The 26795-nt window shown below is 37.7% G+C and overlaps 1 protein-coding gene across 4 annotated transcripts in view; it reads right to left on the reverse strand.

Moving 5' to 3' along the window:
* The window catches only part of LOC133658517 (RNA-binding protein Nova-1-like), a 123166-nt gene that overhangs the window by 19917 nt on the left and 76454 nt on the right, over nt 1–26795 (reverse strand). For all 4 annotated transcript variants that reach the window (XM_062060641.1, XM_062060642.1, XM_062060640.1 and 1 more), the window contains one exon: nt 10109–10275. In XM_062060641.1, coding sequence (XP_061916625.1) covers nt 10109–10275 — 167 coding nt within the window. The remainder of the gene's footprint in view (nt 1–10108; nt 10276–26795) is intronic.

The raw sequence follows: 26795 nt of genomic DNA on the forward strand, positions 1-26795 counted from the left end.
AATGTCTATTAAGTACATCAATAGTAAGAATGTTGCGTTCAAGTGTTTACCAAGTAAAACATTAACGAGAGTGTTGCGTTCAAATGTCTACTAAGTACATCAATAGTAAGAATGTTGCGTTCAAGTGTTTACCAAGTAAAACATAAACAGGAGTGTTGCGTTCAAATGTCTATTAAGTACATCAATAGTAAGAATGTTGTGTTCAAGTGTTTACCAAGTAAAACATAAACAGGAGTGTTGCGTTCAAATGTCTATTAAGTACATCAATAGTAAGAATGTTGTGTTCAAGTGTTTACCATGTAAAATAATAGTGGGAGTGTTGCGTTCAAATGTCTATTAAGTACATCAATAGTAAGGATGGTGTGTTCAAGTGTTTACCAAGTAAAATAGTGTTGCATTTAAATTTCAACTAAGTACATTAAAAGTAAGAATGTTGTGTTCAAGTGTTTACCAAGTAAAACATAAACGAGAGTGTTGCGTTCAAATGTCTATTAAGTACATTAATAGTAAGAATGTTGCATTCAAGTGTTTACCAAGTAAAACATTAACGAGAGTGTTGCGTTCAAATGTCTACTAAGTACATCAATAGTAAGAATGTTGCGTTCAAGTGTTTACCAAGTAAAACATAAACGAGAGTGTTGCGTTCAAATGTCTATTAAGTACATCAATAGTAAGAATGTTGCATTCAAGTGTTTACCAAGTAAAACATAAACGAGAGTGTTGCGTTCAAATGTCTATTAAGTACATCAATAGTAAGAATGTTGCGTTCAAGTGTTTACCAAGTAAAACATTAACGAGAGTGTTGCGTTCAAATGTCTACTAAGTACATCAATAGTAATAATGTTGCGTTCAAGTGTTTACCAAGTAAAACATAAACAGGAGTGTTGCGTTCAAATGTCTATTAAGTACATCAATAGTAAGAATGTTGTCTTCAAGTGTTTACCATGTAAAACAATAACGAGATTGTTGCGTTCAAATGTCTATTAAGTACATCAATAGTAAGAATGTTGTGTTCAAGTGTTTACCAAGTAGAATAATAGTGGGAGTGTTGCGTTCAAATGTCTACTAAGTACATCAATAGTAAGGATGGTGTGTTCAAGTGTTTACCAAGTAAAATAGTGTTGCATTTAAATGTCTACTAAGTACAATAAAATTAAGAATGTTGTGTTCAAATGTTTACCAAGTAAAACATAAACGAGAGTGTTGCGTTCAAATGTCTACTAAGTAGATCAATAGTAAGAATGTTGCGTTCAAGTGTTTACCAAGTAAAACATAAACAGGAGTGTTGCGTTCAAATGTCTATTAAGTACATCAATAGTAAGAATGTTGTGTTCAAGTGTTTACCATGTAAAATAATAGTGGGAGTGTTGCGTTCAAATGTCTATTAAGTACATCAATAGTAAGGATGGTGTGTTCAAGTGTTTACCAAGTAAAATAGTGTTGCATTTAAATTTCAACTAAGTACATTAAAAGTAAGAATGTTGTGTTCAAGTGTTTACCAAATAAAACAAACGAGAGTGTTGGGTTCATATGTCTATTAAGTACATCAATAGTAAGAATGTTGCGTTCAAGTGTTTACCAAGTAAAACATAAACAGGAGTGTTGCGTTCAAATGTCTATTAAGTACATCAATAGTAAGAATGTTGTGTTCAAGTGTTTACCATGTAAAATAATAGTGGGAGTGTTGCGTTCAAATGTCTATTAAGTACATCAATAGTAAGGATGGTGTGTTCAAGTGTTTACCAAGTAAAATAGTGTTGCATTTAAATTTCTACTAAGTACATTAAAAGTAAGAATGTTGTGTTCAAGTGTTTACCAAGTAAAACATAAACGAGAGTGTTGCGTTCAAATGTCTATTAAGTACATCAATAGTAAGAATGTTGCATTCAAGTGTTTACCAAGTAAAACATAAACGAGAGTGTTGCGTTCAAATGTCTATTAAGTACATCAATAGTAAGAATGTTGCGTTCAAGTGTTTACCAAGTAAAACATTAACGAGAGTGTTGCGTTCAAATGTCTACTAAGTACATCAATAGTAAGAATGTTGCGTTCAAGTGTTTACCAAGTAAAACATAAACAGGAGTGTTGCGTTCAAATGTCTATTAAGTACATCAATAGTAAGAATGTTGTGTTCAAGTGTTTACCAAGTAAAACATAAACAGGAGTGTTGCGTTCAAATGTCTATTAAGTACATCAATAGTAAGAATGTTGTGTTCAAGTGTTTACCATGTAAAATAATAGTGGGAGTGTTGCGTTCAAATGTCTATTAAGTACATCAATAGTAAGGATGGTGTGTTCAAGTGTTTACCAAGTAAAATAGTGTTGCATTTAAATTTCAACTAAGTACATTAAAAGTAAGAATGTTGTGTTCAAGTGTTTACCAAGTAAAACATAAACGAGAGTGTTGCGTTCAAATGTCTACTAAGTACATCAATAGTAAGAATGTTGCGTTCAAGTGTTTACCAAGTAAAACATAAACGAGAGTGTTGCGTTCAAATGTCTATTAAGTACATCAATAGTAAGAATGTTGCATTCAAGTGTTTACCAAGTAAAACATAAACGAGAGTGTTGCGTTCAAATGTCTATTAAGTACATCAATAGTAAGAATGTTGCGTTCAAGTGTTTACCAAGTAAAACATTAACGAGAGTGTTGCGTTCAAATGTCTACTAAGTACATCAATAGTAATAATGTTGCGTTCAAGTGTTTACCAAGTAAAACATAAACAGGAGTGTTGCGTTCAAATGTCTATTAAGTACATCAATAGTAAGAATGTTGTCTTCAAGTGTTTACCATGTAAAATAATAGTGGGAGTGTAGCGTTGAAATGTCTATCAAGTACATCAATAGTAAGAATGTTGTGTTCAAGTGTTTACCAAGTAAAATAATAGTGTTGCATTTAAACGTCTACTAAGTACATTAAAAGTAAGAATGTTGTGTTCAAATGTTTACCAAGTAAAACATTAACGAGATTGTTGCGTTCAAATGTCTATTAAGTACATAATTTCAAATGTCTATTAAGTACATCAATAGTAAGAATGTTGCGTTCAAGTGTTTACCAAGTAAAACATAAACAGGAGTGTTGCGTTCAAATGTCTATTAAGTACATCAATAGTAAGAATGTTGTGTTCAAGTGTTTACCATGTAAAATAATAGTGGGAGTGTAGCGTTCAAATGTCTATTAAGTACATCAATAGTAAGAATGTTGTGTTCAAGTGTTTACCAAGTGAAATAGTGTTGCATTTAAACGTCTACTAAGTACATTAAAAGTAAGAATGTTGTGTTCAAATGTTTACCAAGTAAAACATTAACGAGATTGTTGTGTTCAAATGTCTATTAAGTACATCATTTCAAATGCCTATTAAGTACATCAATAGTAAGAATGTTGTGTTCAAGTGTTTACCATGTAAAATAATAGTGGGAGTGTTGCGTTCAAATGTCTATTAAGTACACCAATAGTAAGAATGTTGTGTTCAAGTGTTTACCATGTAAAATAATAGGGGGAGTGTTGCGTTCAAATGTCTATTAAGTACATCAATAGTAAGGATGGTGTGTTCAAGTGTTTACCAAGTAAAATAATAGTGTTGCATTCAAATGTCTACTAAGTACATTAAAAGTAAGAATGTTGTGTTCAAGTGTTTACCAAGTAAAACATTAACGAGATTGTTGCGTTCAAATGTCTATTAAGTCCATCAATAGTAAAAATGTTGCGTTCAAGTGTTTACCAAGTAAAACATAAACGAGAGATGTGATGTTCATGCACGGTTCATTTTATGCACCAGTAAAAAAACATGGTAACACTTTAGTATGGGGAACATATTCACCATTAATTAGTTGCTTATTAACATGCAAATTAGTAACATATTGGCTCTTAACTAGTCATTATTAAGTACTTATTAATGCCTTATTCGGCATGGCCTTATTATAACCCTAACCCTCTAACCCTGACCCTAACAAATAACTCTAAATTAAGTCTTTATTACTTAGAATATGTTCCCCTAATGTCCAAAAAACTCTAAATTAAGTCGTTGTTACTTAGAATATGTTCCCCATACTAAAGTGTTACCAAAAACATATAACTTTGTCTTGAATTTGAAAAAAAAAACATTTTATTTTTCACTAAAGAAGGGTTCGGTGAATGCGCATATGAAACTGGTGGGGTTCGGTACCTCCAACAAGGTTAAGAACCACTGCTCTAAGGTAATAAAGTTTTATAATCATGCTGTATTAAAATGTCTTCCTAAGGAACACTAAACCAGATTTTGTTTTTGGAAAAATATATTTGTTTTAACTAAGGATGGATACCATACAGAATCACAGTACTATTAATGTTTTATGGGCCAAAGCTTAAAAACCACTTAGGCATCTTCAGAATGGATCCGACTATCATTTAAAAAGGTTTCCCTTTAGGGGACCTTTTTTTTTGTCCCCATACCGTCAGAGGTCCCCTAAAGGTGACTGTGTAAACAGAGCGATGTCCCCATTAAGTAAGCATTGCCAGAACACACACACACACACACACACGCACACACACACACACACACACACACACAGCTTCCTGCCACCCCACAATGCTTTGCCCCCAAGATCACGTGACAGGAAGTCTGAGCCTGCTGTGCTCCGAGCTCCATGTTTCGGACTTTCCCCTCCGTGAAAAGCCGCCGCCAAACACTTCCTGAGACCAGCCCGCTGGAGGTGAAAGGTCAAAGGTAGCCTTCGCTGCATGAAGTGACGACTTCAGCACTCGCACGCTGAGAAGTGTTTCTAGTATTTTGACCCTCGCCTGAAGGCGGGGTTAGTGACTTTAGGAACAGCGAGGCAGAACTTTGGGAACTTCCTGCGAGCAGCGGCAAAAACAGGAAGTAGGAAACAGGTGCCGGTGCCCAGGGTGAAAGGTCACAGGAAATGGCCACAGGAAGCGGCCACTGACTGGGGGCGTTCACATCACAGTGAATGAAGGACGCCACCAAAAGCTCAACATGGCCGCAAGATGTTTATGGATCCAAAAATAAATGGTATTTGAACGTATGTCGCATATAAAAGCTTGCATCTGAGGCATCTCATCAATTGTCATCATTGGCGTGCCAGCACCTCACTCATGAGGTTAAGCAAAAAAATGTATTTTCCATTCAAAAATTTCAGTTACCGCCGCGTCATGCCACCGGTCTTTTCCAGCGCCAGCAGCTGGCGACGGCGGCAGCTGCTGGCTAACGAGACTCGCTTCCAGTTGCTTTCTTATCGCCGCCGCCGTCACAGTCAACACGTGCAACGACAGCCGCACGCGCCACTTTGAGAAGGCCCACCTGAAATAGACTGGAATCAGTCTGTTACTCGCGTGTGTGTATAAATAATCCTGACAGCGCCAGGAGCCTTCTCACTCTTTTACAGGATAAGGCTAACTAGCTTAGCGATTAGCATACTACGGCATCACATATCACGTACATTTAACAGGTGTATTTTTGGACATAGTGACCTCATCGTTCCTTCCATGAGATCTTAAGTCGTGTTTTGTTCATTATTTGCTGAAATACTTTTGTTTTACTGGGGTTAACCAAAACCCTAATCTCAACCTGAACCCCTACCAGAAAACTAACCCCAGCTCTAACCCCAGTCCTGACCCTGTTCCCGACCCTAACCAAAACCCTAACCCTAAACAACGACCCGAAACTAGGGGTGTAACGGTATGTGTATTTGTATTGGACCGTTTCGGTTTGGTTCGGACGTGTACCGAACGAGTTTCCACACGAACATATGAAGTAGCCGACTCCACTTCCTTCTGCCTCTGTTTCTGTCAGTACTCTACACAGCACCCAGCATTGTCCCACCCACACAACCATCTGATTGGTTACAAAATGAGCGGTAACAGCCAATCAGCAGTGCGTATTCAGAGCGCATGTAGTCAGTGCTTAGCGTTTAGCAGGTAAGCATCAGGCAGCGGACTCTCCCCAAATGATAATAAACACCTCCCAGTCAACTACTAGTAACATCACTATGAGCCCGTTGACCTTCTAGAAATATAAAAGGCAGCTCAGTGACGAGTTGACTTGAAACTGCTTAATATTGCACTTTTTATATGTAGAAGAAAAGTTGTGTCATTTTATTTAATCTGAGCAATAACTTGAGGCAGTTCAATGTTGATTAACGTGGGCAGAATTATTATAGTGTTCCCAATGTTAAAAGGATAAAGCCATTGTTTACAAATTTGGTAAATAAATAACCAAAAAATTTATATTTTGTTGTTTTCTTACTGTACCGAAAATAAACCGAACCGTGACCTCTAAACCGAGGTACGTACCGAACCAAAAATTTTGTGTACCGTTACACCCCTACCCGAAACCCAACCCCAACAAAAATCATTTCCCCTACCTGAACACCATTGAACACTAGCCCCAGCCATAACCAAAACCTTTACCCTAACCCAGGGGTGTCAAACTCATTTTATATCGGGGGCCACATGGAGAAAAATCTACTCCCAAGTGGGCCGGACTGGTAAAATCACGGCACGATAACTTAAAAATAAAGACAACTTCAGATCGTTTTCTTTGTTTAAAAAATAGAACAAGCACATTCGTATATGTTAATAGTATCCATTCTTCCATTTTCTACCGCTTATCCCTTTTAAGGTCGCGGGGGTGCTGGAGCCTATCTCAGCTGCAATCGAGCGGAAGGCAGGGTACACCCTGGACAAGTCGCCACCTCATCGCAGGGCCAACACAGACAGACAGACAACATTCACCCTCACATTCACAGTTAATAGTATTTTATCTTTATTTGTCGTTATTTATACTTTCTGAATAAATGATGTGATAATGTTTATCAGTTTTTATCATCAATGTTTTTAAAAGAATGTACAAAAATATATTGTTCACAGGATATAGTGAACTGCACTCAGAGCCAGTAGGTTTGTATGTGTATGTATATGTATACTATGTATACACGCTGTTGTGTCACATTCATAGTTACTTGTTAAATGTATGTTGTAGATGTATATATATATGTACATACTTATATATGTATATGTATTTATATAACATAACATTTTTATATACTAGTATTATTATTATTATTATTATTAAACATACAGTAAGTAATAAGAGGGGTGGGAGTACATAAGTTTTTACTTCCGCTCACTCCTTTTCGGATATGTTTACATTAATGTTTATTTTCATTTCTTGTTTCTTTTTGCTTTTTATTATTACTATTATTATTATTATTATTAATATTATTATTATTGTTTTTGTTATTCATTTTTGAATGGCTTTTTTGTTGTTTTTTTGCAAAATTTGTTTGTTTTTGTTTTGTCTACATATTCGAAATAAACATGAAAGAAAGAAAGAAAGAAAGTCAACACATTGGTGTTGATTTTCAATCTATCAAGATAAAAAAATTATATCAAAATCAAATTAAGTGTGTTATTTATGTAGTTTGATCATTTTCCTCGACCGATGTACTAATTTATTTTGTACATATGTAGCATCATCTACAAAGAATTGCTATTTCGACATCCAGTGGACACATTAAGAGCAGCTGTTTTTTCCATTCAAAAATTTCAGGTTAATTTTTATACTTAGCGAAATCATCCCGCGGGCCGGATAAAACCTGTTCGCGGGCCTGATCCGGTCCTCAGGCCGTACGTTTGACACCCCTGCAACCTCTTCTCCTGCCCTCACACTAAACCCCAACCAAAGTCCTTTCCCTTGGCTTAACACTATCCTTAATTGTAACCCCAAACTTAATCCCAGCCCCAGCAATACTAAAAACCCCAACCCTAATCCCCAACCAAAACCCTTCTCCCCGACCTACAAGTGATTGGCGACGTGAATATTAAGACTACTGCGATTAAAGATCATAATTTCAAAAAGTGACTACATTTTAGTTAAAAAGTAGGTAAATACAAGTTTAATAATGTAGTTTAAAACATGTAATATAATAATCCGAAAGTGATTCTGTGTGACACCAAACAGCCAATCGTGTTGTGATTTGGGCTCAGTGTTGACCAATAGGATTAAGTGCATTCCCGTCTAGGTGTGGCTAGTCCCTGGTGTTAAAGGCCCTGTCAGTTGGCACGGTAACACCAAAATAAGAGGCTGCGTGTTCGGTAGATTAGCGTGGTGACGTGCGTAGCTTATACCCTGAAATTGGTAGGCTAAAACCAATTCCAACGAGTCAAAACACTGTAAAGTGCCTATTTGGTGACAATTTGTTGTTCATTTTAAAGAGACCTAGAGCCAGAGGCTGTGTACCGCTCGAGCTAGCATCTGCAGGTGCGCCATCTGGCCACTGTCGCATGTTAAGCTATTCATTGTGTGTGTAGCTCGCTAGTTAGCTTAGCATAGCTGCTAGCCTTGTTTAAAGAAAGAGCATTTTTGGAAGATACTGAAACAAACATTGGTTGTATTTCAGGCAATGATTAATAGTATTTCAAGGTTTATTTCAAAACCTGTGTGCAATGTCCTAGCTAGCGTTGCCTTGCCATCGTAGCGCAAACATGTTAAGTGTTTCTTTCTGCACTTGTTCTCTTTGTTTTTATGTCATGTTTTATACTCTTGACATTATTTGAGTGTATTATAGGAATTATTAAAAAAAAAAAGTTTTATAACCAGAAATTATTTGATTTATAATTTGCAAAAGATTTGTTAGTAGCTATTGTAAATACTGTACTGCATACATTAAGCTGTATTATTTGCACCTATTTCAGGTAAGGTTTCTTTTTCTTTCTTTATTTGGACTTTGAACTGGATTCTTTCCCTGGACATATACATATATATATATATATATATATATATATATATATATATATATATATATATATATATATATATATATATATATATATATATATATATATATATATATATATATATATATATATATATATATATATATATATATATACACACACACACACACACACACACATATATATATATATATATATATATATATATATAAATATATAAATATATGTTACACACACATATATATATATATATGTTATACATATATGTATATGTTATACATATATATATATGTTATACATATATATATATGTTATACATATATATATGTATATATATAAATATATATATATATGTGTTAGTATATATATATACATATATATACACACACGTATGGAGGCGTACACAGAATTTTAAAATTATTTGCATTTAATAACAAATATTTATAACTTTGTATATAATATATATATCTATATACTAAATATTTATATATGTTATCCACAGTTACAAAGTTATAAATATTTGCTATTAATATTATTCAAATTATATTTAGTTTTTGCAACAATGTATGGAGGCAATTTTAACAATTATTTGTGTGTATGTATATATATATATATATATATATATATATATATATATATATATATATATATATATATACACATACATACATACATACAGTATATATATTATGTTATATATTATGCACAGTTACAAAAGTTTGCAATTAAATGCAAATAATTGTTCAAATTCTGTGTACACCTCCATACATTGTTGCACTCCCTAAGTTACGATGAACCAAGAATCATTCTGCTCGGCCAAATAATCCTTCCGTCCCAACATTGCAGTAACAGGAAACTACGGTGCCTCACCTGCAATAACAAAAGGGTACAAGGTAGCATTGCAAGTGTTACATAACACTATCCCTACTCCTACAGAAAACCTTAACCCCAGCTCCGACCAAAACCCAAACCGATAACCAAGCACCAACCCCAACGTCAAACCCAACCAAAACCCTTTTTCCCCTGCACCCTACTCCTAACCAAGTCCCTAACTTGCGCTCTGACCAAAACCCCAACCTTCATCCCAGGCTCAACTACAACCAAAACCCTGAATCCAGGCCTAATCTGAGACCCACCACTAAACCTAACCTCAACCGTGTGTGTGACTTCATTTAGCACATTGTGACTGTTTTCAGACCTCACTCCAAATCTCCTCCCTGTCATCACTTCCCCTTCCCCTCTTTATCTCTTCCGGGCCCTCGTGGCTCACATGTCAAAGTCCCACACGCACACGAAAAGAAGGGAACAGAACAGAAAAAACAGAAAGAATAAAAGTAAGGGTAGAAAAGAGTGGGGCCGAAAGGAACTGACCTGTTTGATGCGGTCGGGGTTGACGGTGGTTTGAGGCTGCAGGATGCTGACAGGTTCGGACTTCTGGCTGCTTTGAGGCATCTCTCGCACTTTCTCGGCGATGAAGTCGTGAACGCCGTTCAGCGCCTCCACCGTGCCCTGGACCAGACACACGCGCTCTGTGGTGCCTGCACACAAACAAACAAACTTGTATTGACGTTTGCTTACAAACTCAAGGCCAATGTGCGTCAATAAAGTACTTAATAAATGTATTTGCTCTTTCCATTTTGACAGAAAAAAATGCATGTACTAATATTATCTATCAAATCCCTCCATTTTCTACCGCTTGTCCCTTTCGGGGTCGCCTATCTCAGCAGCATTCGGGCGGAAGGCGGGGTACACCCTGGACAAGTCGCCACCTCATCGCAGGGCCAACACAGATAGACAGACAACATTCACACTCACATTCACACACTAGGGCCAGTTTAGTGTGTTGCCAATCAACCTATCCCCAGGTGCATGTCTTTGGAGGTGGGAGGGGCCTATCCCCAGGTGCATGTCTTTGGAAGTGGGAGGAAGCCGGAGTACCCGGAGGGAACCCTCGCAGTCACGGGGAGAACATGCAAACTCCACACAGAAAGACCCCGAGCCGGGTATCGAACCCCGGACCTTCGTATTGTGAGGCACATGCAGTAACCCCTGTTCCACATCTATCAATTGATTTTAACTATTAATGCAATAAATATCATTCATTTCAAACATGATTTTGTTCAAATAAACTGAAATACCTCAATATCTGCTTGACTTCTGAATTCAGAGCAAGTTATCCATCAAATTGTACATACAAAATATAATAATCAAATGCATAGGCGATTGTAGAGGTTATATTGTGTGTTTGCTAGCTCGTATGAGTGTGTGTTGTTTGCTGTGTGATGTTGCCTCTTCCTATTTGTAATCCAGTTCATTTTCGTGTGGTGCTGGTTGTCGCTTTCATTAGGAAAAAGTGGTTTCCTGCAAGGAACTTGCTATGCTTCTGACGCTGTCTTGTTGACATAAAACCACATTAAAAGTGTTGTGCCACGTTACGTCAATTGTACCGGTAATGGTGTTGTAACGTACATAAAAGTAATTCATTAGATTACTCGTTACTCGTAAAAGTAACCGCGTTAGTAACACCGTTTTTTCAAACACTGGTAATAAGATAAACTTCATAAAAATATGTTATTGTGGTATTGTATTTACTATACTTTTATTGTCCAAGTATCGGATCAGGACTTGAAATCGGATTGGATCTGAGGCCCAAAAATCGGATAGAGATCGGAGGCCAAAAATGTTGATCTGGACATACCCAGGTAATTGTGTAATATTATCATGAGGCAATTAAACATTTATATTCACACATATACAAATACACATATACATATATATATATATATATATATATACACATATACATATATATATATATATATATATATATATATATATATATATATATATACACATATACATATATATATATATATATATATATATATATATATATATATATATATATATATATATATATATATATATATATATATATTAGGGCTGCAACAACTAATTGATTAAATCGGTTATAAAATTAGTTGGCGATTAATTTAGTCATCGATTCATTGGATCTATGCTATGCGCATGCGCAGAGGCAAATTTATTTGTTTAAATTTTTTTTTTTAAATAAACCTTTATTTATAAACTGCAACATGTACAAACAGCTGAGAAACAATAATCAAAATTAGTATGGTGCCAGTATGCTGTTTTTTTCAATAAAATACTGGAAAGGATAGAAATGTAGTTTGTCTCTTCAATCCGATTATTAATCGATTAATCGAAGTAATAATCGACAGATTAATCGATTATTACATTGTTAGTTGCAGCCCTAATATATATATATATATATATATATATATATATATATATATATATATATATATATATATATATATATATATATATATATATATATATATATATATATATATGTATATATATATATATATATATGTATATATTCATTGTTACAAGGGGCCCTCAATAAAAATGTGTTACAATATTGTTACATCACACCAAGACTTGTGAAGACTATCCATCCATCCATTTTCTACTGCTTGTCCCTCTCGGGGTCGCGGGGGGTGGGCTTACGAAGACTAAATTACTTGAAATTGAAAACACATTCCAAGAAGGAAACTACACAGCGGACAAAAAAACATTGGTTACTAAATGAGGCAGGATAAACCAAAAGATTAAAAAAATCTATAACTATAATATTTATAATAATACAATTAAGTATATCATTTATATTTACATACAATAAATATTACTTTTTTTATACTAGAATAATGTTGAATAAGTAGTATTATAAATACATAATGATGAATATAATTAACTACTTAAAAAATTTAAAACATTGTTACAATTGTTATAAATCATCATGAAAATTAAAAAAAATAATCATTTTTTTGTATTTTAGAGCCTTGTAAATTTTTCAAGATGACAGCAACGGTTAAAAAAGGCAATAACTATTATCATTTATATTTATATGATTTTAAGTAAGACTATTACACTTTTCTATGCCCTCCACACACTTATTCATTCCCTCTTACTGGCTCTCTTAACTGGCTTTGTCTCCATTTTCATCTCACACACACACACACACACACACACACACACACACACACACACACACACACACACACACACACACACACACACACACACACACACACACACACACACACACACACACACACACACACACACACACACGCACACACAGACAGTTGCTGTGTTGTTATCTCACAGCAGCAGCGTCCTCTCTCTCATCACATTGTTGGCCTGGTTCAGTCTGGCTCGGCCCAGAGGGACGGCGCATTAAGTGGGGGCTGGGGGTGTTGTGAACAACTGGACCAAGAGTGAAAGATTAAGAGCCATTTTAATTCTGGCTGGAACGACAGACGGGCCGACTGGCGCGCTTATGGACGGCCGTGGAAGGACACGCTTCATCCGTTAGTCGCCATTGAATGATGGCGACTCATTAGGGAGGCTTTAGGCCAGGTGGGGCGTGCAGGGTGGGGGATGGAGGCGGGCGGAGGGCAGAAGCTAAAAATAAAAGTGATGATCAGTGTTTGTCTACCTGGCTGCTTTGTCATTAGTGTTGCATGCGTCACTGCGAGCATTGCACCAGACCACGCAACACTGGGGGGACAGTGCTGCCTGTGTGTGTGTGTGTGTGTGTGCGTGTGTGTGTGTGTGTGTGTGGGCAGTGATACTGAGGAAAGTTGGCCTCGCCTCTCCCCGACAGCTGGTGCCCTCTGGGTAATCTGGGCTCGTCCAATCAGTGTGGTGGATTAGCAGGCCATTGTCTTGGCATGAGTGTGTGTGTGTGTGTGTGTGTGTGTGTGTGTGTGTGTGTGTGTGTGTGTGTGTGTGTGTGTGTGTGTGTGTGTGTGTGTGTGTGTGTGTGTGTGTGTGTGTGTGTGTGTGTGTGTGTGTGTGTGTGTGTGTGTGTGTGTGTGTGTGTGTAAGAAAAGGCCAGCCTGTCGGTGGAGATCAATGTGACGCTGCAGCACAGCTGTGCCGCCGCATCCACGACCTTCTTCATTCCAAACATTTCCCTCAGGATCGTGAAATGAAATGAAAATAACAAAATAATCAGCGCAGACATGACTTCTCCTATTTGACCACTAGAGGGCGTTAAGAACAGTTGCAGTGTGCCTGACGTACATCAAGGACTTTAAACACTGCCGTGTGTCAGCGTAGGACAAGAAGTTTTCACACCAGCCAGGTGACGTCACTTCCTGCCACCACGTGCACCGCGACCGTCGGGAACATTCGCCGCCCTCGTCATCGTCTTCCAGGCTGCAGGTCTCTTTATTGAAGGCCTACTAGCATGACTCACTCCTTCCTCCACGTCTCCCCACAATGACCCGGGAGCTCTGCTGCTGATTCCTGACGCTCGTTAGGGCAAGGCCACACGTGCGCGCTCACTCACCGAACACGGGCGACCTCGCCTTGACGAAACAAAGCTGGCTTGCAGGTGTCAGGAGAGTGCCGCCGCTAACATGCTAATAGCTGCAGGCGCTAACCCGTGCATGATGGCAAGGCACACAAAAACTATTGCGGTGTCTCAAATCTAACCCTTACCTCAGTACACTTCAACAAGTATACGCAGTGTACTTAGTACTCGACAGTATACATTACATGATACCTCAGGGCAGCAGGGAACGTTCATGTTTTTAAGAGCAGGCTTAAGACCCACCTTTTAGATGTGGCTTTTACCTAATATTACCTATAATATGACCTACTCAGTGGCCTAGTGGTTAGAGTGTCCGCCCTGGGATCGGTAGGTTGTGAGTTCAAACCCCGGCCGAGTCATACCAAAGACTATAAAAATGGGACCCATTACCTCCCTGCTTGGCACTCAGCATCAAGGGTTGGAATTGGGGGTTAAATCACCAAAAATGATTCCCGGGCGTGGCCACCGCTGCTTCCCACTGCTCCCCTCACCTCTCAGGGGGTGAACAAGGGGATGGGTCAAATGCAGAGGACAAATTTCACCACGTGGTACTTTAACTTAACTTAATTATTTTATTGAAGTCATTTGTATTTGACTTTTTATCCTATTAGTTATGCAAGATTTTATTTAGTTATATTTATTTATTATTTATTTACTGTGTGTGTATATATACACTACCATTCAAAAGTTTGGGGTCACATTGAAATGTCCTTATTTTTGAAGGAAAAGCACTGTACTTTTCAATGAAGATAACTTTAAACTAGTCTTAACTTTAAAGAAATACACTCTATACATTGCTAATGTGGTAAATGACTATTCTAGCTGCAAATGTCTGGTTTTTGGTGCAATATCTACATAGGTGTATCGAGGTCCATTTCCAGCAACTATCACTCCAGTGTTCTAATGGTACAATGTGTTTGCTCATTGGCTCAGAAGGCTAATTGATGATTGGAAAACCCTTGTGCAATCATGTTCACACATCTGAAAACAGTTTAGCTCGTTACAGAAGCTACAAAACTGACCTTCCTTTGAGCATATTGAGTTTCTGGAGCATCACATTTGTGGGGTCAATTAAACGCTCAAAATGGCCAGAAAAAGAGAACTTTCATCTGAAACTCGACAGTCTATTCTTGTTCTTAGAAATGAAGGCTATTCCACAAACATGTTTGGGTGACCCCAAACTTTTGAACGGTAGTGTATATATATATATATTTACTTTTATTTTTATTTATTTTTTTATATTATTCTTCATATGTCTTACTTGTATTTTATTATTTATCTCTACACATGGTTCTTAGGTTTAATTTTTTTTATTTTCCAACGTTCCTCAGATGAGCCATCTGCCTCAGGGGTTATCGGCCGTGCTTGCATGGGCGCTTTTGTGTCAGCGTCCCGGTGGCCATGGTCTGATGACCTCCTGGTGCAAATGGCTCCTGTGATAGTGTTTACTCACATGTCTCCTCTGTACTCAGACATGCAATCATTTGTCCATATAGTTGCATATGTGTGTATGTTGTGTGTGTGTGTGTGTTTGTGTTTGGTATCTGTATCCGTGTGTACGTACGTGATAATGGGGGGGGGGATATGGGTCACCGGGGTATTGTTTTTAACTTTGTAAAGCACTTTGCGTTGCATTTATTTTATGTATGAAAAGCGCTTCTAGCCATCCGTAGCGTTTCTACTCGTATGGAATCTTCATTCATCACTCCAAGCAGCGTTTGTAAGTGTATAACTAAAACATTTCTTACTTACTAAACCGTCCCATGTGTGATGTCTGTAGGAGTGTTGTCATGCATATTTGTACCTGCTATCATGATGTAATGAAGCTAGCGCCGTTAGCATCAGCTAATATGCTAACACATTTATCGGTGTCTGTGTTAGTATTATTAACTTACAATGGGATTCTTTTTGCATTGTTTCAGTTTCACTAATCCCCCAGTAAACTCACCAAAACGTCACTGTGGAGTTGAGTCTGTTTAGCTCAGGGGTGGGCAAACTACGGCCCGCAGGCCACATCCGGCCCGTCGGTCCCTTTAATCTGGCCCGCCAAATATTAAAACAGAATTGAGCAAAGACCTGTTTTGAGAATTGCCACAACAAAACTGATGCTAATACTAGACTTTGACGCACTGGCAAAATTGGGTGATCAACAATCCTGATACCACTAAAAGAGAATGTAAGTATCCTTTAATACTATTTGTATGTTTCTTTGACATGATATTGTTGAAAATAGATGTAATTTGATTGAAATAGCCCATGTTTGAGAAGCCTACTCCACAGATATGATATGCTTTGAAATGTATCATGTGCTCGCCCGGCCCGTCTGTCAAAAGCCTGTGTGGCCCCTGAGCCAAAAAGTTTACCGACCCCTGGTGTAGCTGATTAAAGAGATAGCTTCAGCAGCTAGTGCAGGGGTCCCCAAACTACGGTCTGTGGGCCGGATCTGGCAAAATCCGGCCCGCGGGAAGTCCCAAGTTAAAAAAATTAAATAAAATAAATAAAATCCTTTTTTATTATTTTTTATTATTACTTTTTAAACTCTGTCCTTTCCAATCCATTTTCTACCGCTTGTTACCCTCTGTGTCTCCTAGCCGCTCAGGCAAATCATATTGTCTAAAAATGCATTTTCCCATCGATAACGTGACATTATCGCGCTCGGTATATATATATATATATATATATATATATATATATATATATATATATATATATATATATATATATATATATATATATATATATATATATATATATATATATACATACACTACCGTTCAAAAGTTTGGGGTCACATTGAAATGTCCTTATTTTTGAAGGAAAAGCACTGTACTTTTCAATGAAGATAACTTTAAACTAGTCTTAACTTTAAAGAAATACACTCTACACATTGCTAATGTGGTAAATGACTATTCTAGCTGCAAATGTCTGGTTTTTGGTGCAATATCTACATAGGTGTATAGAGGCCCATTTCCAGCAACTATCACTCCAGTGTTCTAATGGTACAATGTGTTTGCTCATTGGCTCAGAAGGCTAATTGATGATTAGAAAACCCTTGTGCAATCATGTTCACATATCTGAAAACAGTTTAGCTCGTTACAGAAGCTACAAAACTGACCTTCCTTTGAGCAGATTGAGTTTCTGGAGCATCACATTTGTGGGGTCAATTAAACGCTCAAAATGGCCAGAAAAAGAGAACTTTCATCTGAAACTCGACAGTCTATTCTTGTTCTTAGAAATGAAGGCTATTCCACAAAATTGTTTGGGTGACCCCAAACTTTTGAACGGTAGTGTATATATATATGTATATATATATTATTTTTTTAACCCAATGCAACCCCTGAGTCAAAAAGTTTGGGACCCCTTAGCTAGTGGGTCCATGACCATGACTTCTGTTTTGTTCGATCTTCCGTTTTACAGACGCCGTTTGGAAACAGCTAATGTACATTTACAGAATCTTTCTGTGTAAATAGCTTATTTCACAACGTATATATCTGCGGCTTGTAGTCTGGTGCAGCTAATAAATGGAGAATTTTTTTTTTTTCTTCAACTATTTTGTGGGTGTGGCTTATATTCCAGTGTTTTCTATAGTCCGGGAAATATGGTAATATTTTGTGATGCATATAGTCCAGGAAATATGGTAATATTTTGTGATACATATCGTTATTGCAAGAGGCTGCGGTATATTTTGCGATATAGATTTTAGACCATATCGCTCATCTGCAGAGTGTAAACGCCATAATGCACTTAAAAAATATAAATATAATAAGCCTATGACTTCCTTGTGTAACACAGACCGCCAACATGTACCTGAAGACGCGAGCCCTTGCTTACACTCGTTAAAGCATTCACCTTGTATCTGCGCCACTAAAAGGCAGGATAGAAGCGCGGTGCATTACAAAAAAAAACCGAGAAGGTTTCTTTATCAGAGTTCTCGTGTTTATTCTCCATCAGCGATCATTTATTATTCATGTTGTTTGCTAGCGTCGGCTTCACAAACACAACACTTCAGACAGCCAGCTGGTAAAAGAACCTCAAAGTGATCAGAAGTCCCACTTGACTCGGACAAACCTGGATTCGAACTCGTCCCCCTGAGACGCGCGGACAAACCAGAAGTGACAGGTCATAGCCGGAAGGCCATGCCTTCGCGGGTGCGATTTGAGCCGACGCGCTTCTGATGTTGCGGCAGCGTGACGCTCTCACGGATCGTGTCGCGCCTGAGAGAGGAGAGGCGAGCAGAGGCGGTGTCATAACAAGCACATCATGCGACGCCGAGGAGAGGTCACAGGGTCGTGACCTCAGGGGAGAAGAGTCAAAGAGGACGTGTTTGTGACGCTTCCACTGTCAGAGTGTTCGGATGAGAAGACGGAGCGAGGTAGAGCGCGGCAGACATCGCAGCTTTCGCTCATTAAGCTCATTAGGAAGATCTGGTCAAGGTGCAGGATTAGCTCACGTTAGCCGGCTACCTTTGATCAGATCAGATGGATTAGCCGCTAAACACTTCCTACTTCCTCAAAACATTTATATCTCCACAAATATTGTTTTTGAAACCTCCTAAAATTGCTTGTTGGCTCTTTAGATAATCACATTTAAAAAAAAAAAAAAATCACAAACTTTTTTCCACTGTAGAAAAGAATGCATTTTGTACATTAAAAAACAAAAAGCAACCCAATGTATGTCAAGTAGTGCTGTCAAATGATCATTTTTTTAATCAGATTAATCACACTTTTGAATTTGGATGAATCATGATTAATCACAGGTTATTACTTGCCTGCATCATTTAAATAAACTTTTTAAAAAGCCCCGATATTTTCACACAAATGCAATATTATTGTCAGAATGTCATACAGGAATATTTTTTTTTAAAGTTTTATTTAAAGGCACTTTATTTATTTGTTCACTTTTATTTTTTAAGCTCAGTCAGGGTGTATTTTGGAGTGAAATTTGCAATCACTGCACTCACCTTTGCACTGACATGCATTTAATATGTTTTTAATTCTATTCTATTATCATAGTTTTTTTTAATGTATTTATTGTTATTTATTATTTATTGTAATTTATACATTGACCTGATCACAGACTGTATAACAACCAGTAGAGGAGCATTTCGAGTCAAAATACATTGCGTGATTAATCTGCATGTACAAATAATGCGATCATATTTTGTGATTAATCACTTGAGTTAGCCTGTGTTATCTGAATAAAACCCACTCTGTGTTATAAGTAGTGTCATGAATTTGAATCACAGAATATGCCGAGGGCCATTGGAAAACGAGTTGTGGCTTATCTAAAGTGTAAAACAACATCGGTGTTCAAACTTCCTGTCGACGTACGCTCAGACCGAAGCTTCCTGTTTGCAGCAAAAGATGGAAGCGTCGTCGGAATCCTAACGCGCAGGCCAGTGGACGTCACCTGCTGACTGACACCTGATTGGAGGGATCGTTCTGCTGCTGTTACCTTGGCAACAAACTCTCGCACAACTATGTAAATGAACAAATCACACACACACACACTTGCAGCTGCTGGTGATGTCATGTGTGTGTGTGTGTGTGTGTGTGTGTGTGTGTGTGTGTGTGTGTGTGTGTGTGTGTGTGTGTGTGTGTGTGTGTGTGTGTGTGTGTGTGATCATGTGCTGATGTAATCAGGAGCAGGAAGGAAACTTGGATGTGTTCTCACTGCACTTCAAGTCTTATACGGATGAAAATGTGATGGTTGTGTTGTAACGCGTTTGGGCAGGTTGTGTGTGTGTGTGTGTGTGTGTGTGTGTGTGTGTGTGTGTGTGTGTGTGTGTGTGTGTGTGTGTGTGTGTCGGGGTCCGGATGACAGGCAATTAGGAAAAAGCGATTAAAAGTATAGACCGACTGAGGTCATCTGGGATTTTACTGACCTATAACAAGAAAGCAGAATCGAGTTCTTCTGGCATGTCAACAAGCTGACGTGTGCACCTGAGAGCTTCCACATGTTGTTGTCGCTCTGAGTGAGCGTGTGTGTGTGTGTGCGTTTGATTTTAACTTGTATAAAGAAGTTAAACCATTCAGTCAGTCTTTCTTTCTTGAGAGTTTCTGTTCAGTAAAGACCCCCCCGCCCCCCCTTCCTTTATGTGTCCTAAGGTCCGTCCATGCCAGAACCTCCAGAGAAGAAAGTAAGTCTCTGTGAAGAATAACAAAAGAAGTTGGAAGAAAAGGACAGGATTCCTTCGCACTGATGTCACCTTTTTTGGAACGCCCCCCCCTTACCCCCTGGGAGAGTACCAAATCCAAGTCACCCCCTTTAGCCCCCTTCAAGTCTCGAATGCCCCGTTTACACTGCAAACCAAATCTGATTTTTTTTGCCAGTCTAAACGCTCCAAAGTGCTTCAGATCTGATCTTTTGGCATCAGATTCAGGCCACATCAGGAGGTAGTCCTGAATCCGATTGGAATCGGATCTTTTCAAAAGTGACTTCAGTCTAAACGCAATGTGACCTAAATGGGATTTTTTTCCGCCAGCTTTGGGTGAGCTACGTAAACTTGTGTGCGCCGGAAAGACAAGTTAAGTGTATATTTAATCACAACATCCGGTTTAGGTGAGCAAAGTCTATTTAAGACGACCGAATTTTCGGTGCATCACTTGTCAATAGTGTGCAAAAAATAGTCTATATGTAATATATGAATATATATTTTAATTCAGAAGAAATAGCGATTGTTGAAAGACTGGAATTGACGCCGTGGTGCATTTGCTCACATGTGAGTTGAGTCCTTGTCTCCTCTATTTAACAGCCATTGAAATAATATATTAGATGATATACATCCATTCATTAGGGGTGTAATGGTACGTGTATTTGTATTGAACCGTTCCAGTTCGGTTCGGAGGTGTACCGAACGAGTTTCCACACGGACATATTAAGTAGCGTACCGTACGTTGTGTAAACAATGCACACCGAGGCACAACACACGGCATGCTAGCAGCTAACGGGCTAGGATAGACTGACCATACGTCCTCTTTTCACCGGACATGTCCTCTTTTGCGGAGCTGTCAGGGCGGAGTTTCTTAAATGCCTCAAATGTCCGGCATTTTGAGTTAGGGTTGCGTGTATTTTCAATGTACGTTCAGGGTGAAGAAGGGGTTAAAAACAAAACAAATTGTGCGGGCAGCAGCATTGGTGAGGGAGGGGCAGAGACAGAGAGAGCGAGAGAGTTATGATAAATGCGCATGCGTCGCCAGGCTCTGCTTTTTATCCATAGATTTATCAGATTTAATTTTTTGTTATCTATAGCAGGGGTGTCAAAAGTGTGCCCCGGAGGCCATTTGCGGCCCACAGCTAATGGTTTAAAGGCCCACGGCACATTCTAAAAATACTATTAAAATAAACAAAAACATAATAAAAGTGAAATAAAAAAGCTTAAAGATTAAATGTAATTTAGAAAAAGTTGCAATGTTGACTAATAAAACAAAGCTGTTTTTTTATTCTTTCAAACTGTCATTGCTCAAAACATAATATTGAATCAAAATCAATGTTATTATGAATTATTGACCTATCCAAGGTTCCCATTACTTCACATCAAATATTCCACTAAGAAAAATATTTTTGGTGGAAGATTTTGCAAATTTGGTAAATAAATAACCCAAAAATGTACATTTTGTTGTTTTCATACTGTACCGAAAATGAACCAAACCGTGACCTCTAAACCGAGGTACGTACTGAACCAAAATTGTTGTGTACCGTTACACCCCTACCATTTATACATTATATTACTTTCATTAACTTCAAGTAAAAACATTCTAATTTGTAGGGTGTTGCGACTTTTATTTTATTTTGTAGTAGTAGTGACTTCCTCCCTGTCAACTTTTCACTTAACCGAAGTGCGCATGCAAGTGACATCGGGGCTACATTGGGGCCACATTGGAGCCTGTGTCTGTTTACACTGGAGTCTGATAAAAAAAAAATCACATTTTACTTGCAGTCAGCTGGAAAAAAATCCTATCTCAAAAACATCCGATTTGGGCCACTTTGGCCTGCAGTGTAAACGTAGTCTAAGACCTAAGACCACCACGAGTCACCTGCGAGTCCACAAAATGGCCTCAATGCCACCTAAAGCAGTCCCAGAAATGGGGTCCCACGCTCCTCTAGTTCCTCACTGGACATGTTGTATTATAGAACGCTGTACTCATTACTCACTCACTCCTCCTCCCACCCTACTCACCCTATCAGACGCCCCCAGACCCCCCTTGACCTCTCCTCACCATCCTGCACTCCAACCCCACCATGCTTCCTGCCTTTTTTTTTTTGGAAGCAGGATCTGTGTTGCCGAGTAACCAGGCCTCCCCGTGCTATGTGTGTGTTATACCTAGGGATGATGTTTGATAAGGAATTATCGAGTTCGAGCCTATTATCGAATCCTCTTATCGAACCGATTCCTTATCGATTCTCTTATCGAGTCCAGATAGGTTGTTGTATATGGAAAAAAACACACAATATTTGGTTTAACAAAAGCTCACTTTTATTATATAATAAAAAAATAAAATCTAATAAATAAATAAATATTGACTGTTACCCACCTAAAAAAATAAAATAAAATAAAATAAATAAATATTGACTGTTGTTACCCAAAGTATATTAAGTGGGATTTTTCAGAGAAACAAATATATACAGTAACACAAAAACAACCTGTCTCTGTGATCACTACAGGTGTATAAATAATAATATAGTGTTAAATAAAATCAGTCCCTTGGGCACAAAACTGAAAATAATACAGCTCTCTAAAAAGTGCACTTCTGCTGCTATTTGACATAACTGTTTGTTATGATGCTTTGACATTTTTGAACTTTATTTCTTTATTGAAAGAAAATTCTATGAAGAGAAAAGTTCTTTGCAAATGTGGTTACAATGCTAAAAAAGGAAAAGCTAAAGCTAAAAAAAGAAATACACTTTATTGAGTTAACATTATTTCTTTATGGGGGAAAAATGTTATGAGCGAGAGAATAAAACAACTACACTACCCATCATGCAACGGGAGTTACGAGCATGCGCGGTAGCTCCGAAAAGTGTTGCATGTTGCCACGCTGTGAAAGTAAACGTCAAGAACTCAGCCAACACGCCTCGTCTGCATTATTTATAATTAGACAGACAACACATCTACAGTGTGATTTTGTTTTGTTTACAAGGAAAGAAAAACAAAAGTTAAAAAAGGGAGATATGTTGTATATATATGCATGTGCTGCGGTTGTTTTAAGAACGTTGCGACAGCTGCCGTAAAGGAGGTGCGTTGCTAGCCTGGTTGCTATGTTTCCGGTTGGTCGTAAAAGTGTTCGTCATGTGTTTTACCCTGCTAAAATCTCTCAGTAAAGTTATTCGATGGATGATAGCTTTTGTTTTGAACTTTATTACACCTTGGAGCGCTTTTTCCCGTCCATTGTTTTCCTGCTTTCGCTATCTGCGCCTAATGACTGAGCTACGTGACGTCAATTCTTGTGATGTCCCACGGAGCATTTCTGGTCGGGACGGGATTCGAATAAAGAATCAACTCTTTTCCTTTACTATAGTGGTCTCGATAACGGGTACCGGTTCTCAAAAAGGGATTCGAGTCCGAGGACTCGGTTCTTTTCTTATCAAACAACCGGGAAAACCGGTTTCGAGTATCATCCCTAGTTATACCTGCTGTCGCATCGATGTGAGAGCTCAGCAAACGAGACAAAGTCAAGACAGCGGCATAAAAAAATAAAATTAAAATAAAAAGAAGAAAACGGTTTGGAATTTCTGACAACGCTGACAGCTGCTGAGTTTGGAGCCGTCAAAACTCAACCTGTCAATCACTAAGAGGTTGGACGTGCGGTCAGGAAAGGTCATAAAAAGTAATAATGCGAACATTAAATAAATATGAATATTTGTCTACTGTACTGTGTTGTACTTTTATTTTTTGCATAATTACACATTAGGTAAAAAAATTACATTATTAAAAATGTATGTCGCTAAAATGGAATCAGTTTGAATGGAGAATCGTGTTGAATAGACCAGAGGTTCTTACATTTTTTGACCTCAAGGCCCAACTTTTCCACTACAGAGGGGCCCGGGCTCCACACAAACATTAACACTGAGTTAGTAATCTCAGTCTGGATTTTAATCGTATTCAATAATTATATATAACCGGCTTACATTTTACAACCTTGTCAGATGATATGAAAGCATGTGTTAATCACAAAGAATATTATGCAGGCTTAGGTCAGACTGATTACAAAAATACTAATCAAATATACTGCAAAAGGAGGGATTCATAAAAACTGATGAAAAATTAATTTACATACATTTATGCAGTGCTAAAATAAATACATTCTGACTAAATAAGTAATAAAATGTATTTTTCGTAAATAAACAGTCATATAGACTCTAAAAACTGATGAAAAATGTATTTACATATTTATTCAAATGTAATACAATTACTTATTACAATTGACAAAATATGTTACAATTGATAAATTCTAATTAAATTAATAATAAGTAATACCCGGTCAAGAAAATTAAAGTGCAACTGAAAATACAGCTTCACCTATTTAGTCGAAATATTCACGCTTAAGAAGTTCCTCTATGACTTTAGCTCCAGACTTCTTCTGTTTGATATTGTCATTACTGCCACAAGTGGTGGAAAAGTGTATTACACCTGAGTACTGCAGCGACCCACACGGACCACAGCTGAGAAACAGATATTTTGTGGCGCTCGCGGTTAAATGGTTAAAAAACACTGGAATAAAGAATCGATTCTGAATCGGAATTTAATTGAATTTTGAGTTTTTTTGAAGCGGTCATATTATGATTTCCCTACATTTAAAAGACTTCCTTGTGGTCTACGTAGCATTTAATGGTGGCTCTTTTTGCATAGATGATGTTTTACAGACCATCTTCAAGCTGTTTTCTGACCATCTCTTCAGGATGCGCCGCTTTGTTTACGCACCTTCACTTCCGACTGCGTCTTCGCCCTGTCAGTCATGTTGTAGTTTTTAGCGCTTCTGTAGCGATTCTACTGACAGATATACATTCACACTAAGTTAAAGTTAAAGTACCAATGATTGTCACACACACACTAGGTGTGGTGAAATTTGTCCTCTGCATTTGACCCATCCCCTTGATCACCCCCTGGGAGGTGAGGGGAGCAGTGGGCAGCAGCGGTGCCGCGGCCGGGAATAATTTTTGGTGATTTAACTATTAGCTAATTTGTATTACAGGGTTTCCCACACATTCATTTATTTGTGGCGGCCCGCCACGAAAGAAATACGTCCGCCACAAATATAAAATATATATATATATATATATATTTTTTTTTTAATTTTTATTTTTTTTTGTCCTCTCCAGCTTCTCAGGCAAATCATATAGTTGATGTAGATGCCCATATCGGCTGTTCAGATTTACTTTACAAAAGAGAAGTGTAGGATACTTCTCTTGTTGCCTTATTTGTATTTGACTTTATTAAATGTATTTATATTAGAAACACAACATGTGTATATAACAAAGGATGCAAAGTCTGCAGGCAGTAGGAAACACATGGTTAAGTGTAGGGAGTAAAACTGATGGAAGTCTAAAGTTCAAGATTTTTGGAGCTCTTCGTTCAGTGGATCAGATGTTTGATGAAGCTCTGTGTCTATCTACCACCACTACTGTTTTCTGTTTATTTGTTACTGACTGTGGCAGGACACCTCTGCCTCTGTTTCACTTTATGTTGCTGGTAAATAATATGGTTGTAGTAGTAGGCTAAAGTTAAATTATTTAGTATGCACTAATTAAAGGGGCACAGCTTTGAGACATTTTAGCTTTTATATTTTATAAGATATATTTTTTGTAAAAACCACAATTAATAAATATATTTCAGTGAATAACTTATTATTCAAATCTGTATATAAATATGTACATAAAGTGTTGTAATTATATTGTAAAATGGATGGATGGATGGACGTTTAAAACAAAACTGTTATTATTAATTAGTAAGTATACATTTTTTGAGCCTTTTTAGAGAAAATCAAATCATTGTAGTAAATTATGCAAATTACTCGATGATGTCATGGTGACCACGCCCATAGCCACGCCCCCATCGCCACAGGTATCTTGGCAGTTTATGGGAAACACTGTATTAGAAATGGCAATAGCGTATCACGCATGTGCCAGTCTACCCCACAACCAGAGGACAGACAAAAAGAAGGAACTTATTGAATACAGGGTCGGACTACAATGGCGGACTCACGCAACGCTCTTCGCCTAAATCAATACCATATATGGATAATCGGCTGAAATCACTATTGGGAAAAACATCACAAATGGGGCAAATTCTAAACGGCTCGTTTGGAGGAAGTATCTCCGCCATGCCTCCAAGGTTTGATATTAAATTATCGGGACTTATGCAGATCCCAAATACACAAAAACAGGTACCAAAAAGTATGTTTTGCAAAGTAAGTCCCCTTTAAATCATTGCCTGTACTCTTGTAAAAGCCTTTTTGATGTCCACACCTTGACTATTTCCGGTGCAAAAAGTCAAACAAAACCGCAGTTTGCTCTTTGTATGCTTATAGACACACACGCACAAACATAGTGTGGCAGTGTTGTGACTGTGTGAGCACATACAACTATATATATACACACATAATCACCTTCAGCCTCATCGGTCTCACACATACACACACAACCGGTAACAGG

Source organism: Entelurus aequoreus, linkage group LG10 (genome assembly GCF_033978785.1).
Source record: "Entelurus aequoreus isolate RoL-2023_Sb linkage group LG10, RoL_Eaeq_v1.1, whole genome shotgun sequence".
Classification (NCBI taxonomy): Eukaryota; Metazoa; Chordata; class Actinopteri; order Syngnathiformes; family Syngnathidae; genus Entelurus; species Entelurus aequoreus.